At 37.1% G+C, this 17,830-nt stretch overlaps 1 protein-coding gene and 1 pseudogene across 3 annotated transcripts in view; one reads left to right on the forward strand and one right to left on the reverse strand.

The window, feature by feature from the left end:
- Positions 1-17,830, reverse strand: part of UBR1 (ubiquitin protein ligase E3 component n-recognin 1) — a 149,906-nt gene that overhangs the window by 90,254 nt on the left and 41,822 nt on the right. For all 3 annotated transcript variants that reach the window (XM_034994128.1, XM_034994129.1, XM_034994130.1), the window contains 10 exons: positions 13,629-13,759; positions 10,972-11,110; positions 9,323-9,385; positions 8,954-9,077; positions 8,528-8,635; positions 7,825-7,913; positions 5,493-5,591; positions 3,541-3,698; positions 1,051-1,150; positions 374-502 (listed from right to left, as the gene is read on the reverse strand). In XM_034994128.1, coding sequence (XP_034850019.1) covers positions 374-502; positions 1,051-1,150; positions 3,541-3,698; positions 5,493-5,591; positions 7,825-7,913; positions 8,528-8,635; positions 8,954-9,077; positions 9,323-9,385; positions 10,972-11,110; positions 13,629-13,759 — 1,140 coding nt within the window. The remainder of the gene's footprint in view (positions 1-373; positions 503-1,050; positions 1,151-3,540; positions 3,699-5,492; positions 5,592-7,824; positions 7,914-8,527; positions 8,636-8,953; positions 9,078-9,322; positions 9,386-10,971; positions 11,111-13,628; positions 13,760-17,830) is intronic.
- LOC118003469 lies at positions 12,903-13,318 on the forward strand (annotated as a pseudogene).

A 17,830-nucleotide genomic window follows, 5' to 3' on the forward strand; every position in this document is an offset into this window, starting at 1 on the left:
AACGACTGAGCCACCCAGGCACCCAAGCATCTGACTCTTGATTTCGGCTCAGGTCATGATCTCAGGGTCCTGAGATCCAGCCCTCCGTTGGGCTCCATGCTCAGAGGGAAGTCTGCTTGAGATTCTTTCTCCTTCTCCCTCTGCCCCTCCCCCTGCTCATGCTCTTTCTCCCTCTCTCTAAATAAATAGAATCTTTAAAAACAAAAAAAAACCAACACTGGATTTTCCTTCTAAATTTAATAAGACAAATTCAAATACACAACTACTTAAATAATAAAATTTTACATCAAGCAAGTTGCTACATAAAACTCTACTACTAATAACCATTAGAGCACTTAAAAAGGCACTGATCCTACTAACAAATTTTACTTACGTCACAAGCGCACCACTCTTGGAACATGAGTAAAATATTCTTTAATTGCATCTGTATAGCAATGGCAGCCTCCCAGTCAGGATCCACTTCTATGTGTTGCCCAACCTGTCTTCTGATTTCTTCCATTCCCTATAAGAAAAGAGTGATTACTATATATGTATATAGTAGACCCTCTTTCTTTGTTCCTCTACTGTCAAAATATAAAATTGTTAGGATTCATATTCATATATGCATAGCTTTTTTAACATGGCTATTATACAAGGTCAGAATGCATGGTTCAAATCCCAGCTGTCACTTTCTAGCTGTATGTGACCCTGGTCAAATTATTTCTAGACTTCAATTCCCTTATATGGAAAATGAAAATAATAATAGTAACAGCCTCATAAGATTGCTATGATGCTCAGCAGAGATAATGCATGTAAAGTGGTTACTACCATATCACATAATAAGCATTCAATAAACATTCAAGAGTAATAGCAGCAGTTAACTAAAGTAACAGAATTATACCTATTAAAGATCTATTAAAGCAGGATCAGTGAGGCAGTGTTTAAATTTTATTACTACTTTACTAGATATAGTCTTCCTCAAATAACAAACAGAATTTGCTTAAAACAAAGACTGGGGCTAAATTTTTAAAAATAAATTTATTTTACTGATGTACAGAAGAACTATCATACCTGCATACAGGTAAGAATCTTCAAAAAAGACCGAAAACCTTCAAGGAACTGCATTCTTAATCTTTCTGTCCATGCTGTGGGCTTGCTGATTAGGATATACCTATCATTTCAAAAGACAAAGAAATATTTCACTTTCCCATTCTGAGATAATTTTAAAGTTCTCAAAGCTACAGACAATGTTGATTCATCAACATTATGGATTCTAATTTCTTAAAATAATTAGACGCTCTGGGCAGAGCTAGGATTATACCAGCAAAATGTGAAGGCTCTATGAGAGGCGGCTGTCAAAGTTAAGCCTGACTTCTCTACTCAGAAGTTGTTCTGCTTAATGATCCTTGGAAGCAACCTAGCCTATCACAGATGGACAACCACAGTACAGATTTTCTAGTTGCCCAAAATATGTGAATTTCCCCTTTTCCTTGTCATTAGAGATTTCTCTGTTTAGGTAAGGATGTAGGAGAGAAGTTGTAATAACAATCAAAAGACTGGGAAAACTTTAAAGTTAACATCTAAACCAGCAACCCTAAAATTTTAACATACGGTAAAGTATCTAGGGATGTGCTAACTCCAAATTATTCATTGTAGAGAATAACTATATTCAGAAATACATAAAATAAAATAAAATGTGATAAAACAATGAGGTGATTATGCACCACTTCCCTGGATAAAAAAATAACTCAGCTACAAGAATATTTCACAGTAATGAGGCCCATGGTAAAAAGATTTTTCCTGTACATTAGACCAAGGAATAATAAATACACCGATTTAACTTTGTTAAGTTTAAGTACAGCCATTTGGCATTTTTGTGCATTTTGTGCTTTTTTGTTTTTGCATACATGTAATTTATGCATAATTTGTGAAGCACGCTGGCTAAATAGTGATTCACTACTGAATTCATCTACCATCTCTGTACTGAAATTGTGGTAATGTAATAATTTGCTGAACTTTAGAGAAAAATTTATAATCATATTTAAAAACTGAGAAATTTGAAAAGGTCTGGAAACTTTCTCCTTAGTAATATCAAGGATCCAATGCATAATTTCAGAAATCTGTCAAATGTACTTTTTAAAAAATATTTATTTATTTGAGAGAGAAAGAGAGAGAGGAGGTTGGCATGTGGGGAGGGACAGAGGGAAAGGGAAAGAAGCAGGTTCCCCGCTGAGCCTCCAGTGCAGGGCTCTATCTCACGAACCTAAGATCATGACCTGAGCCAAAATCAACAGCTGGTCACTTAACTAAGCACCCAGGTGCCCCTGTCAAATGTATTTTTAAGCAAACCAAACTATTTCTAGGTTAGTTTGGAAGACTGTTTCCACCTCTCTATGCCCTAACCGGTCACTAAAAGAGGTAGACAAAATTAGAATGATTTTTTCCCCCTGGGGACTAGAAATAATTAATCCTATACACCTTGAAGCTCTTTACTTTAAATGGTAAACTAGGGCGCCTGGGTGGCTCAGTTGGTTAAGCGACTGCCTTCGGCTCAGGTCATGATCCTGGAGTCCCGGGATCGAGTCCCGCATCGGGCTCCCTGCTCGGTGGGGAGCCTGCTTCTGCCTCTGACCCTCCCCCCTCTCATGTGCTCTCTCTCTCTCGTTCTCTCTGTCTCAAATAAATAAATAATCTTTAAATGGAAACTAAATGAAATGTATTTTGTTTTAATATATTCTTTTTTTTTCCCAAGATTTTAATTATTTATTTTGACAGAGAAAGTGACAGTGAGAGAGGGAACACAAGCAGGGGGAGTGGGAGAGGGAGAAGCAGGCTTCCCGCTGAGCAGGGAGCCCGATTGGGAGCCCAATCCCAGGACCCCGGGATCATGACCTGAGCCGAAGGCAGACGATTAACAACTCAGCCCCCCAGGTGCCCATTTAAAAGAATTTTTTGAAGCTTGTGGTTTATTGAATACTTGATATATCACAACCCTTATAATATTCACCAATTCTAAAATAAATGGAAACTTACTTCCTTTTAAGTCCAACAATCCCAAAAGTGATCTATCATGTGATTCCAATTTTAGTTTAAAAGGAAATGCCATCCTCTTCAGCAAAAAAACTTAAGAAACCCCTGATGAGCATTAATAATTTGGTTGTATGTATGAAAAAGGGAGTTAAAAAGAAACTCAGATCAACAAGATTATCTGAAACTATGTACAAATAGACTATGTAAAAGAAACAGAACCAAAGTGCATGAGTGAGAGTGAGTGGAAGGCATGGCAGTTATGATGGAGATTCATTTAGTGACCCCAAGAGACCCAAAGTTTCTGTAACAGGCCCCTCCTCAATACCTTCTTTGTTAGCCTGGCTGTAACCCTCTAAGAAGCCCTCACTTAAAACATTTATTGACATGAGACAGTTAACAGTTCTTTGTACTTGCCATCACTATAAGGAGAATTCTAAATAACCAAAAGGATCGGAAGTTTATTTATAAAATGGAATATATAAGCACACTGTAATTAACAGGTACCCTTACCATTTCACTTGAACAACTTACTTTAAATCACATATTACTGCATATACTCTTCCCAATTTGTCCTGGCTATAACCTTGGAAGTTGAATTTATTGTTCCTGTCCAAGTATTCAGGCAAAACTTCTAGCAGGGTTTCAGTAATGACAGAGATAACATTCTGTTCTTCAATAAGATGTCGAGCCTGCAGAATATTTCAAGAATATTCTTTATTATTAACTCATGATAGTATGGACTTAATTTATTCATTCATTTGTTGGTCAGTGAGTCATTTTAAATAAATGTTTCAAATAAATGCATCAAACACAGTCCTTAGTCTCACAGAACAGTAAATTCAGAGAAGTTATTTTCTAAAAGTAAAAATTCCCTACTCCTCAGTAACACCTGTCTGGACACTCCAAGCCCATCACATAGGTTACCTACATAAATGTTCACCATCGATAATCACACAATGAGCAAAGTAGAACACAGATACACTTCATGACTTCTATCATATTACTATCTATTCTATCATATTACTATCTGTTACTATCTCCCTGTCACTCCTAATCCACTGTCTCTTTTCCATCCTTTTCTCTGGCCTTTGAAATGGGAAAGTAAAAATATTTAACCAAACTATCCAGAAGAAACATGAAAAGTAGCAGTATTAAAAAAAAAAAAAGCAGAATTCTCCACTCTCCTCCCAAGCCTATACAGTACCATGTCAGCACCTATTTCATGCAAATGCTTGAGAGTAGTCTCTCCTCCTGCTTTGTTTTATCTTAATCTATACCCCTGCCCCCAAACAATAACTAAAGAATAAAAGAATAGCAAAAAAAGTAGTTTGGGTATTGAAAAGACAGGGTTCTCAAGTTAGTCTAGAATCTGAGAAACTAGTTCTGGACTTCACCTTCAGGGATCAGGACTATTGGACAATGGTCATGCCATCACTACCACTCCAAAGCTATCTTGTCCTTGGGTCCCACTAAAGTATACTTCACATGCAGATACCACTGAATTATTATTCAGTTTTCCAAATGAAATTAGTGCAATATAGTACTGACATTGTTTTAATTTGATTCAATACTAGGCAAAGTTCTTTTTTTTTTTTACTTTTTTTTTATTATGTTATGTTAATCACCATACGTTACATCATTAGTTTTTGATGTAGTGTTCCATGGTTCACTGTTTGTGTATAACACCCAGTGCTCCATGCAGAACATGCCCTCTGTAATACCTATCACCAGGCTAACCCATCCTCCCACCCCCCTCCCTCAACAACTCTCAGTTTGTTTCTCAGAGTCCATAGTCTCTCATGGTTTGTCTCCCCCTCCGATTACGCCCCCTTCATTTTTCCCTTCCTGCTATCTTCTTTTTTTTTTTTTTTTAACATATAATGTATTATTTGTTTCAGAGGTACAGGTCTGTGACTCAACAGTCTTACACAATTCACAGCACTCACCATAGCACATACCCTCCCCAATGTCTATCACCCAGCCACCCCCCACCACTCCAGCAACCCTCAGTTTGTTTCCTGAGATTAAGAATTCCTCCTATCAGTGAGTCATATGATACACGTCTTTCTCTGTTTGACTTATTTCGCTCAGCATGATACCCTCCAGTTCCAACCACGTCATTGCAAAAGGCAAGATTTCATTCCTTTTGATGGCTGCACAATATTCCTTTGTGTGTGTGTGTGTGTGTGTGTGTATACCACATCTTCTTTATCCATTCATCTGTTGATGGACATCTAGGCTCTTTCCATGTTGGCTACTGTGGACATTGCGGCTATAAACATCAGGGTGCATGTACCTCTTTCGGATCCCTACATTTGTATCTTTGGGATAAATACCCAGTAGTGCAATTGCTGGGTCGTATGGTAGCTCTATTTTCAACTTTTTGAGGAACCTTCATACTGTTTTCCAGAGTGGCTGCAAAGTTCTTAAAAAGCAAAACAGGTTTTACTTGCAAAGGTTGCAAAGAAATGATCAATACATACCAGAGTAGGAACAGTAAACATCTGAACTGAGAGTGCAGTTACTGAGATACTTCTGTCATGATCATCACTGATATATTCTTTTTGCAGCTGTTTATAATACTGAAAAATATAGTAAATGGAAAATCAATTATAAATTACTGAAAACTTTTAAAATCCCAATTTTAATAGCTGCTGATTTATTTCTATGCATATGATTAAAAGTATTATAATTCCTATTTCTTAAGATGTATTTTTTAAGTAATCTCTACACCCAACGTGGGGCTTGAACTTACAACCACCCCAAGATCAAGAGTTGCCTGCTCTACTGACTGAGCCAGCCAGGTGCCCCTATAATTCCTATTTCTAAAGGGAAGACGGGGTGCTTAGGTGGCTCGGTTGGGCGGCTGCCTTCAGCTCAGGTCATGACCCCAGGGTTCTGGGATCGAGCCCCACATCAGGCTCCTTGCTCAGCGGGGAGCCTGGTTCTCCCCTGCCTGCCGTTCTCCCTGCTTGTGCTCTCTGTCTGTTTCTGTCTCGTGCTCTCTGTCAAATAAATAAAATCTTAAAAAAAAAAATAAAGGGAAGATAATATAGTGAACAAAAATATATCAGAGAATAACAAACGAAAGACCAAATATGAACTCAGCTACCCAATCTAGCAGAGTTGTAAGTGAAAACTATAAAAAGACAAAAAACAAAACACACACACACACACGTAAGAGTCACAGAGGACTGTGGTGGTTCCGTATATCCTTTCTCTAAACAGAATCTGGGACAATCTTTAGCAGATTCTACTGCAGTGGTATACGGCAGAGGCAATATTCTAAGTATTTAAAAACTGATAGGACCCAGAAAACCAACCAATCAGATTCAAACCAACCTTAAACAGAATGGATGCTGGCTGCAAATAACTTCTTAACTATACTGATGCATACCAGCCAAAAATCAACCCTGATATAGTGGGAAACAAAAATAATAATACATCCACTCATGTACAAGCAGAGTGTTAGATCCTTGACCTACATATTTAATTTTATCCACTAGAATTCCTACAAAGAAGTAACCATGGTATAAAATAATCTCATTTAAGTAGAGAGAACTGCTTTTGTAGAAGGAAAAAAATTCATTTCAGATCACAGATATGGTCCAATATTCTAAGAGTTTTAGAAAAATAGAGTTAATAGCTTGAGTTGTTACCATCTTTCAAGAAACTAAATGTGTTACTTTTAACACTCTACTTGTAAAATCCAGCAAGTGCAGGTATCTTATCCCACAGTATCATCTGCCTTCAACAGTCATTATTTCATTCTCTTTTTCTAATCCTATCCTGGATCCTACCTCTGACCTGTTCTAATTTTTACAGAACTGCCTACAACTCAAAATTAGAGGAAACAAGTATTTATTGATACCTTTTTCTTTTAATGTTACTTTATTTTTATATATATGTACCATATATACACACACACATATATTTATTTATTTATTTATTTATTTTTAAAGTAGGCACCATGCCCAACTTGGGGCTTAAACTCATAACCATAAGATTAAGAGGCACATGCTCTACTGACTGAGCCAGCCAGGCGCCCCTTGGATACCTGTGTACAAGGAAAAGTAAAAGATTCAAAAAGTACCTGTCATGTATTTACCTAACTTGAGAGACACACCCCTCTCTCCACAAAATATATATATAAAACAATGTAAGGGACAGACAATAGATCAATAAAACAATATTAAAAAACTGTGAAGTTTTATCTTTATGTTTTAGCCTCAGTTAAGTAAAACTCTTGCTCGTCTCATTCCTGCCTCCCTTTAGCATGCATATCTGTTCCTTTCCCATGCTATGCCTTTCAACTAGTCACTTCTACTCTTATAATTTTACTTATTATAAAACAGACAAATGATAAAGAAGAATGAATGCATGTGTAATGTGATAACTTCCTATTGCTCTGTCCAGGCAAAAAACAGGTCATTTTCCACCTACCTCCTCTCCAAGACTACTGCTTCCATACTCCCAAATGTGAAAATGAATGGACTTTTGAAAAAGAAATACATCACAAACTGAGGGTTCTAGAGGGGGGATGGGTTAGCCTGGTGATGGGTATTAAAGAGGGCATGTACTGAATGGAGCACTGGGTGTTATATGCAAACAATGAATCATGGAACACTACATCAAAAACTAATGATGTAATGTATGGCGATTAACATAACATAATAAAATTTTAAAAATGTAAAAAAAAAAGAAATACATCACAAAATTAAACTGATTCATAATTATCTGCTTTGTTTCTACAACTTCATTTCCAAAATGGTTTTCTTTTTCTATTATTGATATCTATTTATAAAGAGCAATTACCTTCACAAATTCCATAGCAAAGAATTTTTTGTATTCCATCTCCATAAAAAAACTGCTGAAGATCAATTCGTGAAGGATCTTACGGGCACCTAGAGATCATTTTTGGGGGAAGTGGAAGAGTATCACCAAGGCAAAAAAAACATTCCGGCTATTAGAAGTGGCAGAATACTATAAAAATATTTCACATACTAACAGACCTCAAGAACTCAAATATGAGTAGCATTTATCACAATAATAGCTAGAATTTAAAATACATATATATAAGCCTTTTCCCTCTCTTTCTGCCCCTCCGCTTTGCCTTACTTCACTCTACCTTGCCCAAGCTTTCTCCATTCCTTTTTATTCTATTTCATTCAAAATTACTCTTACTCTATGTCTTCCCTTTTCCTTTCCTTAAGCCTTTTTCTCACCTTTCACTGTATGTTCTGCATTTGGATTTTAAAAATGAAAATTAACATAGCTTTAATAATGGCACCAAATGAATATATACACATACTCTTTTTTACTGGCCCTGACTAAACGAAAAAACACTATAATTAAAAGTATCCTTAAGTTTTAACACAGAAGACTACATATTGATTGGTTAACTTTTTCTTAATGTACAATATCTTATCAATCAAGAGCACTGATTTAATAAAAAAGATTATAGCTCCACTTTAAGGTCATGCTTCATGGCAAGCAGCATAAGCAAAGATCCACCTACCTTTATAAAGCTTTGCATCCCAAAGCATTAATCTGCTTATGAGACAGGGATTCTCAGAGCCAGGTTCTTCTCTAAGGCATGCCTGGCAAAAGATCTGTCTAAAGTCACCTACAAACAAAAGAAGTCACATAACTTTTATTTTCATAATATTCCTCCCAAAAGTACGTTTCCTACAATAACATGTGAAAAAATTAACATTAATCTTCCCAGCTTAATATCAAGAATAATTCTGTCAACATCAAAGAATCAAAAGCTGATAAAATATTATTTATGGCATTCTGAGATACAAATCTGAAAATTAATCAAAATGTATAAACCAAAAATGAGAAAGAAATTTTGTTTTATACTCAATGACATTTTTAAATTCATGGCTATTTCAAAAACCAGTATTTTATGAGAAATAAGAAAAATAGGCAATATGCTTACTTGAATAGCTCATAATTTTGTTCATCCAGGAGCCAAGACGCAAAGCAAATTTCTGATGAGCCATAACTTCAGAGTGTAATACTTCTACATGAAGTGGATGTTGAGATACATTTTCTGAATGACTCTACAAATGAAAGGAATATTAAAAACAAAACACTAGTTTTAAAATTCGTTTTAACTAAGTAATCTATTCTTCAAGAAAAAATCTTATATAATAACACTTACAGTTTCAAATCTCTGGGTCTAAATGGCCCAATCCTACCTTTACTTAGGATACCAAACCACTTCAACAATGTGATTATTCTACTTCGGCTCTTGTAATGTGAATTCCTCTTACAATTCTCTTTTGTCCCTAATTCAGAAAATTACCTTTATATCTTCCTTTGCTTCTTGGCAAGCAGCAAAAGCACCTGCTTTGACAGCCCGACGACCCTAATTATAAACAAACATGAGAATTAAGTAGTAGAATGACAATCCCAATCAATAAGTAATATGTAGCCCAAAGGCCTAATGAGCTCTTAATTATTAATCATTTATCAACTGCCTAAAAGTAGTAAGATGGGCAATACCTGGACGATAAACATAAATGTTTAACATCTTTATGAAACTTCAGAACTTTTGATACCGCTAGCAGAGAATATACTTTAGGATGCTGGATTTCCTGCTTGGCAAGAATGTTAGTTCTTCACTTGCTATAGTGTACTCTATTTCTATCCAATAATAATAATTTAGGTTTTTACTAAAATCCTGCTATCTGTTTTAAATACTTTTCATGAGGCGCCTGGGTGGATCAGTTGGTTAAGCGTCTACCTTCAGCTCAGGTCATGATCCCAGGGTCCTGGGATTGAGCCCCGTGTCAGGCTCCCTGTCTCCCTCTCCCACTCCCCCTGCTTGTGCTCTCTCACTTTCTCTCTCTCTCTCTCTGTCAAATAAATAAATAAAATCTTTAAAAAATAAATACTTTCCATGAATGAATTTACAAGTTCCTCAACATGTGTTCCACAACACACCTGGCACCCACTAGTGGATGACAGGTGTGACCAGGATATTGATTCCTCAAGCCCTAGCACCACTACACTAATTACTAATGCCATGCTGCTTCTTCCACTATATTACACTCCTCTCAAGGACAAGGATTAAGTTAATATTCCCTCTATATACCTGAGGAACACATTTTGCTTTGGATAGATTTTTTTTTTTTTTTTAAAGATTTTATTTATTTATTTGAGAGAGAGAGAGAGAGAGAGCACATGAGGGGGGGAGGGTCAGAGGGAGAAGCAGACTCCCTGCCGAGCAGGGAGCCCCATGCGGGACTCGATCCCAGGACTCCAGGATCATGACCTGAGCCGAAGGCAGTCGCTTAACCAACTGAGCCACCCAGGCGCCCTGGATAGATATTTTTTAAAAAGCCGAACCACAGCATCAGTATTATGCTAAAAATAGTTGTAATAGATAATGTTAAAAATGTCAAAATTAATGCATTTATTCATATGCTCAATAATTACAGAATGCTATTTTATTATTATTTTTTGAAGATTTTATTTATTTATTTGACAGAGAGAGACACAGCAAGAGAGGGATCACAAGCAGGGGGAGTGGGAGAGGGAGAAGCAGGCTCCGCGCAAAGCAGGGAGCCCGATGTGGGGCTCGATCCCAGGATCTGACCCGAGCTGAAGGCAGACGCTTAACGACTGAGCCACCTAGGTGCCCCTAGAATGCTATTTTAATAAATAATTATAGAAACAAACTAAAGCAGACATTCTTAACTACTTTTTGCCAAATATATTCAGTAACTTTCTAATTATTTAGAATAAAAGAAGAAAGCTAATAGTTTATCTACAATTACAATACACAGAAAAATCAAGTTTTAACCAATTTACCTAGGATATAAGGAATAAAAGAAGAGTATGATTGTTCCTAACACAATACAAAAGAGCACTTGTCAAGGACTCAGTCAACACCTGACTCCCAGGAAGCTGATATGGGGGAGCGTAAGAATTCAAATGAAGCTCACAAACCTCTTTGTCTATGGCAGTGGTATGCAACTGGGCCTCTGCGAGCTCACAGTCAAGAGCTCTTTGTAGACTGTATATGACATGGTCATATGAATGGTGTTCATCATTGAAAAGGACACAATAGTATCTTTCATTTTTCTCCCTGTTAAAAAATAAAAGATACATATTCAGATACTGAAACAAATACAGGAAAATGTGAAAAATAGACTAAAATAATATATAACATATAACCACCGTGTAGTTTCTTATATATGAGAAAGTACCACAGCAATACTGATAAAGGAAGTTATTTTAAGTGTTACAGTGCCATGAAATTTTAAAAACCCTGATACCACTTCATTTTTTTATTACCTCCAGATATAAATTATTACTTTCAGTTTAGTAGCAATATGTTTTTAATATTACTCTTACTGCGGCAAAGGGAGACAGCCCTAGGCTCAGGACCTTCAGATAGGCAATGATAAATGGTAAGATTTTATTAACACTTAATTTTTATTGAGTTTGTTTTTGCTTTTACTTTCTACTTACTTGAAGTGATACTGGTTTTATAGAACATTTAAGTTTAACAAAAAAAAAGGTGTACAGATTGAAAGTGCTTGCACTACCATGTGATTGAGGGACCTCAGGCTGCTTAAGCTTTTAAGCTTGCTGAGATGACAGTGCCTCTTCCATCTTTAAAAAGAGTATAATATCTACATTCAAGAGTGGTGTGAGGATCTCATAAAAAATGTGAAAGCACTTGTCATGGGCTACACAAATGTCAGATGTTATTATCAGTTTTAAATAGTTTACAGTATGCTTTTATAATATACTCAATCCAACTCATAACTCTAAGAGGCAGATTTTCTCAGGCCTGTTAGAGCTCAGGAAACAGGGGTGCTTGGCTGCCTCCGTCGGTAGAGCATCTGGCTCTTGATCTTGGGGTCAAGAGTTCAAGCTCCATGTTGAGTGTAGAGCTTACTTTAAAAAAAACAAACAAACAAAAAAACAAAAAAACTTCTCCATGGTCACAATGCCAAAAAGCAGTTAGAAGGCCTCAAACTCAGATCTATGAATCTGAAGTCTGGTGCTGCTATACATACACTCAAACTCAAGCAACTCTCCCTTTTCATGCTGGCAGATTGCTATATCATGTTTACCAACACAAAGTTTCTTTTTCTTTTTTTAAAGATTTATTTATTTATTTATTTATTTATTTATTTATTTATTTGAGAGAGAGAGGGAGAAGCAGACTCCCTGCTGAGCAGGGCACCTCACGTGGGGGTTGGATCCCAGGACCCTGGGATCATGACCTGAGCTGAAAATAGATGCTTAAGCAACTGAGCCACACAGGCACCCCAACAACACAAAGTTTCTTAAAGAGTTTAATTGACATTATCACATATCTGAAATTAAAGCCTTTTTGGATGCAATCTTTGATGACCTTTATTTCCCCAAGCAGTTTATGGCCCACAAAGAGTCAAAACAATACATTTAATGTCTTTATAAATTAAAATTAATTCTCTCCCCTCCTAAAACAAAAAAAATCCATAAAAGGAACAACAGTATTTGAATTTGTGACGCAATTTTGTGAAATTCCTAATATTACATGGATAGAAAAATTCCCACAAGGCCCAAACTGTATCTTCATATCAGATCTGGAATTCTCTTGTACCTTTGTAAGTTAAGAGCAAATCTGTCACTGAAAGACTTATGGCTGTTAAAAATTGCTGGGTTTTAGTTTTAAAATGTTAAATCCCTACAACTAGTAGGGAAATAATCCTAGGTATCAAAGCACATGGTAAAGGGCTATCTTCTTATTACCATCACAAACCTCTTGGGGAATCTGGATGTTGGTCTAGGACAGGATCAAACTGGGCAATTTACTTCTCTTCTGGGATGAGTAGCTATTAGGTCCTTATAAATCATTTAGAATAAGACCCCCAGCCCAAATAATGAAAGAAAGGCCTTTATCCCCGCCATGGGCTGAGCTAATCCAGAAGAAGCTACAGGGAAAGGGGGAGAAATATCAGCAGCTACAGAAGGACTTGAGTAAATCCATGTCAGGGTGGCAAAGCTTGAGGCACAACTAACAGAAAGTAATACTGTGAAGGAGGAGCTGGCCCTGCTAGATGTGTCCAACATGGTCTTTAAATTTCTGCGTCCTGTGCTGGTCAAACAGGAGCTGGGAGAGGCTCAGGCCACAGTGGGGAAGAGGCTGGACTGTATCACAGCTGAAATTAAGCGATATGAATCCCAGCTCCAGGACCTCGAACGGCAGTCAGAGCAACAGAAGGAGACCCTGGCTCAGCTGCAGCAGGAGTTCCAGCGGGCCCAGGCAGCCAAGGCAGGGGCTTCTGGGAAGGCCTGACCCCGTGGTGGGGGAAGGGGAGGGGAGGGAATGAAGCAGCTCTAGGGTCTATACTGTAGCTAATAAAATGTGAAAACACCTCATGTTTTCTGACCAAAAAAAAAGACCCCCAGAATGCTCTTTCTTAAAAGTCAGCAGCTCCTGTTTAGGGTTTTCTTTTGGCTTACCTTCTGTTAGTGCCTGTGCAGAGCATCTCATATAAATGGACATTTTGGAAGTATTCCCAAAAGAGAATTCTCTACATAATTGTCATAATGCCGATAAATTATAATCTTTGCTAAAACTTCTCCCTTTTGAAAAATGTCCTCACCTTATCTGGAGTTCAGGAGGCAGTTCTTTTTCCTCTTCCCATATAGTCATTTCTACAATGTATTTTATCACTGAAGGGAATATTTTCCGGGCTTGGGCAATTACCTCTTCATTCAATGGACAACGTAAATTCTGTAAGACAATATAGAAAAAATATAACTACTAACATTGTATACAAATAAATGGTTGAGAAAATGTTATTAATTTGTAATTATTTTAATGACTTCATTACACCATCCTTCAGGAACAAATTCAAGTTGAGCTCAAGAGGGTTGCTATTCACATCAGTTTAGCTTAATTCCTTGTGGCCAAGTTGGTGCTACAGATAGAAAGGAAAGGAGACAGAACACAGAGTCCCCTTTTTAGTGATGCTCTCCCTTATGAATGTTCTCTGCCTTCCTGAGTAGCCTAATTATGGTAATATCAGAGAACATTTGGTTATCCCTTAGACCTTACAAAAAACTTTTCTCATTATTTCAACTGATCCTCATACCCACTCTGTAAGAAAGGGAGAGAGTTAGTGACATTTTTTAAAAAGATATTATTTATTTGAGAGAGAGAGCATGAGAGAGCACATGCAAGAGAGAAAATGAGCAGGGGGGGAGAGGCAGAGGGAAAGGGAGAAGGAGGCTCCCCACTGAGCAGGGAGCCCAATGCGGGCTTGATCCCAGAACCCTGGGATCATGACCTGAGCAGAAGGCAGATGCTTAACGAAATGTGCCACCCAGATGTCCAAGAATTAGCGACATTTAAAGGATAAGGAACCCATCCAAGGTAAAAGAGCCTATAAATAGCAGGAATGACTAAAACCTGAGTCTTTGGCTCCCACAAAAAAACATGTTCTCTTTATTCCAGACCACTACCTCCTTAACAAAAGGCTTGCTGAAATCAATCAGCTAAAAAATCCATTCAAATGCTCTTTTGATTTTCATACAAATCAAAACCACAATGAGATACTTCTTTATACCTGCTACAGTTACTGTAATAAAAAAGACACATAATAACAAGTGCTGGCCAGGATGGAGAGAAATTTGAACGTTTATACACTGCTGGTGGAAATGTAAGATGGTGCAGCCAATTCGGAAAATAGTCTGATAGATGCTCAAAATATTTAGCATAGTTATATGACCCAGCAATTCCACTCCTACATATCTATACAAAATAAATGAAAACATGTCTGAAACAAAAACATATACACAAATATTCATAGCAGCATTATTTATAATAGCCAAAGAGTGGAAACAACCCCAATGTCTATCAACTGATGAATGGATAAATAAAATATGAATTCTTTTTTTTTTTTAAGATTTTATTTATTTGACAGAGAGAGACACAGCGAGAGAGGGAACACAAGCAGGAGGAGTGGGAGAGAGAGAAGCAGGCTCTCTGCTGAGCAGAGAGCCCAACGCGGGGCTTGATCCCAGGACCCCAAAATCATGACCTGAGCCGAAGGCAGACGCTTAATGACTGAGCCACCCAGGCGCCCCTAAAATATGAATTCTTATACAACAGAATATTACTTGTACCAAAAAGTACCTGGTACAACATGGATGAACCTTGAAAACATTATGCTGGTGAAAAAAGCCAATCATAAAAGACCACATACTATATGATCCCATTTATATAAAATGTCCATAATAGGCATATGTATAGGGACAGAAAGTAAAATAGTGATTGCCTAAGGCTGGGGAGTCTGTAAGAAATGGAGAGTGACTGCTGATAGATACAGGGTTTCTTTTGGGGGTGATGAAAATGTTCTATAATTGAGGTGATGGATGAAAAACTCTGTGAATATACCAAAAAGTGCTGAATTATACACTTTAAATGGGAGAATTTTTTAATATGGTATCAAGTTACATCTCAATAAGCTGTTTAAACAAAGAGTAAACAGGAAAAAAAAAAACAAAGGAGCTCTTTAAGACAAAAAAATCCAGTAGAAATTCAATATAAGATTTTAATATTAAATTTTAACCTACCTGCTACAGACTGTTCTAATGAACTGTTTCATTCTGCATTCACCAAACTTTTAACCTACACATTTTTACTATTTTGCACCTATTCTTTCTCACTCTCCAATGCTTTATGATTTCAATTTTTACCTTCTCTTCAATATGTCACCTTCTCTCTGGAGATTTTTTTCAGAAGCATTTACTAGAGAGAGATACAAAGAGTGCCAAAGTACTAAGAGCAATATTGGTCCACTACATTCCTATTTCATATATATATACATATATATAATACATATAATACACACATATATGTATTTTTTTTAGCTCAGTATATCCTTTCAAATTCTTCAAAATAGTAGTCCGAGGTGAAGAGTTAAAAGAATCAACTCATTACTTCCATGCCATAGCAATCAGAAGTAAGTCCTTTAGAAGAGGTCTGGTAAGTATATAAGAAACTTTCAAGCAAAGCATTAACGCTTAGAAAATAAGGTCAGGGCGCCTGGGTGGCTCAGTTAGTTAAGCGACTGCCTTCGGCTCAGGTCATGATCCTGGAGTCCCGGGATCGAGTCCCGCATTGGGCTCCCTGCTCAGCAGGGAGTCTGCTTCTCCCTCTGACCCTCCCCCCCTCTCATGTGCTCTCTCTCTCTCAAATAAATAAATAAAATCTTAAAAAAAAAAAAAAAGAAAAGAAGAAGGTCAGTGAGAGGAAACAAAAGGGCTATAATCTAAATAGGAAAAAAAAAAAAACTTATTAACCCAGAAATGTACTGCAAAACTAGAGAGAAACTGCTTTTATATATATACAGGAAAGAGGCCTCTCTTCAAAAGACATTGCCAAAAGCTGGATGATTGGCTGATTAGTATCAGCCAGAGCGGATTACACTTGGTAGATCCCTACTATGACTGGCACAATGCCATGCACCTGGTAGAGTATGGCTTTCACATTCATCAAAGCAAAGATGAAACAAACGCTAGGTACACAGGACTGTTCGTGTTGCATGAATTGATTAGTTATATGCTAGCCATAGGTGCCCTTCTTTCACCTCCAGATAATCAGTAAGTTCCAGAATATCCAGGTTTACTTTTTGGATAAGTCTGAACGACCAATCACCCTTTGAATCTAATTCTAAATCCAAGATCAGCTTAGTTCAAGACTAAATTCAGTGTTCTGAGGCCACTATGATTCAGGAAAACCCCAAACGGACTGGAAATCCATGAGGCAGAGGGAGGGAAGCTAGTTTTGTAAACTCTGAGTCAACTTAACTCCCAAGGATTCTTCAGGTATTTAAAACACAAAGACAGGGGCGCCTGGGTGGCTCAGTCGTTAAGCATCTGCCTTCGGCTCAGGTCATGATCCCAGAGTCCTGGGATCCAGCCCCGTGAGCCCCGCATTGGGCTCCCTGCTCAGCGGGAAGCCTGCTTCACCCTCTCCCGCTCCTCCTGCTTGTGTTCCCTCTCTCACGGTCTCTCTGTCAAATAAATAAATAAAATATTAAATAAATAAATAAGTAAAACACAAAGACAGTTTTTGCAGAATGACTAGTTATGGAATGAACAGGTTATAAATCACTCTCTACGTGCCAAAAGATTTCAAAATATTTTGACGCATTAGAAAAGTGAAATAATCAGAATTAAAAGCGTTCCTTAAAACAAAAATGAGAATAAAATTGAAAGGGTTACACTGGTATTCCAGGTAATGGACATTTGGTAATATTTAATCAAGAAACGGGCACTTGATAAGTATTTGTCAAGTGAAGGAATGGCCATCTGAGATTAGGACAAGTAAATGAGTAAGAGGGAAGAGGCAATCTAAAACTCGAATGCTGAATAGTAAAGTAAATGGGGGAAAAGGCTAACAATTGGTGAATGGGTAACAAGTATATGACTATTCTTTGTACTATTTTTATTTTTGCAGCTTTTCATAAATTTGAAATTATTTCTAAATTCAAGATTTTAAAAAACCGTCTGGAACGCAGAATCTAAAGATCTGAATTTTAGGTCCAACTTTGCCACTGACTAGATAATGCAAACCTGAGCAAGTCACTTTACTGAGGCTCTGTTTCTGCTTCTATAAAATGGAGCTCCTGTATCTACCTCACAAAGTAGTAATGAGGATAAAATTATATAATTCGCGTCAAAGATTTCTGTTAATTCTAAAACATACAAATGTGAGGTATTATTAGTATCAGAAGTAAGAAAGGTAATGGGAAAAGTAGTAGGAGCTGCAATACTAATACTAATGACGACAGCTAAC

This window comes from Mirounga leonina, unplaced genomic scaffold, assembly GCF_011800145.1.
Source record: "Mirounga leonina isolate KUSES-001 unplaced genomic scaffold, KU_Mleo_1.0 Mir_91, whole genome shotgun sequence".
Classification (NCBI taxonomy): Eukaryota; Metazoa; Chordata; class Mammalia; order Carnivora; family Phocidae; genus Mirounga; species Mirounga leonina.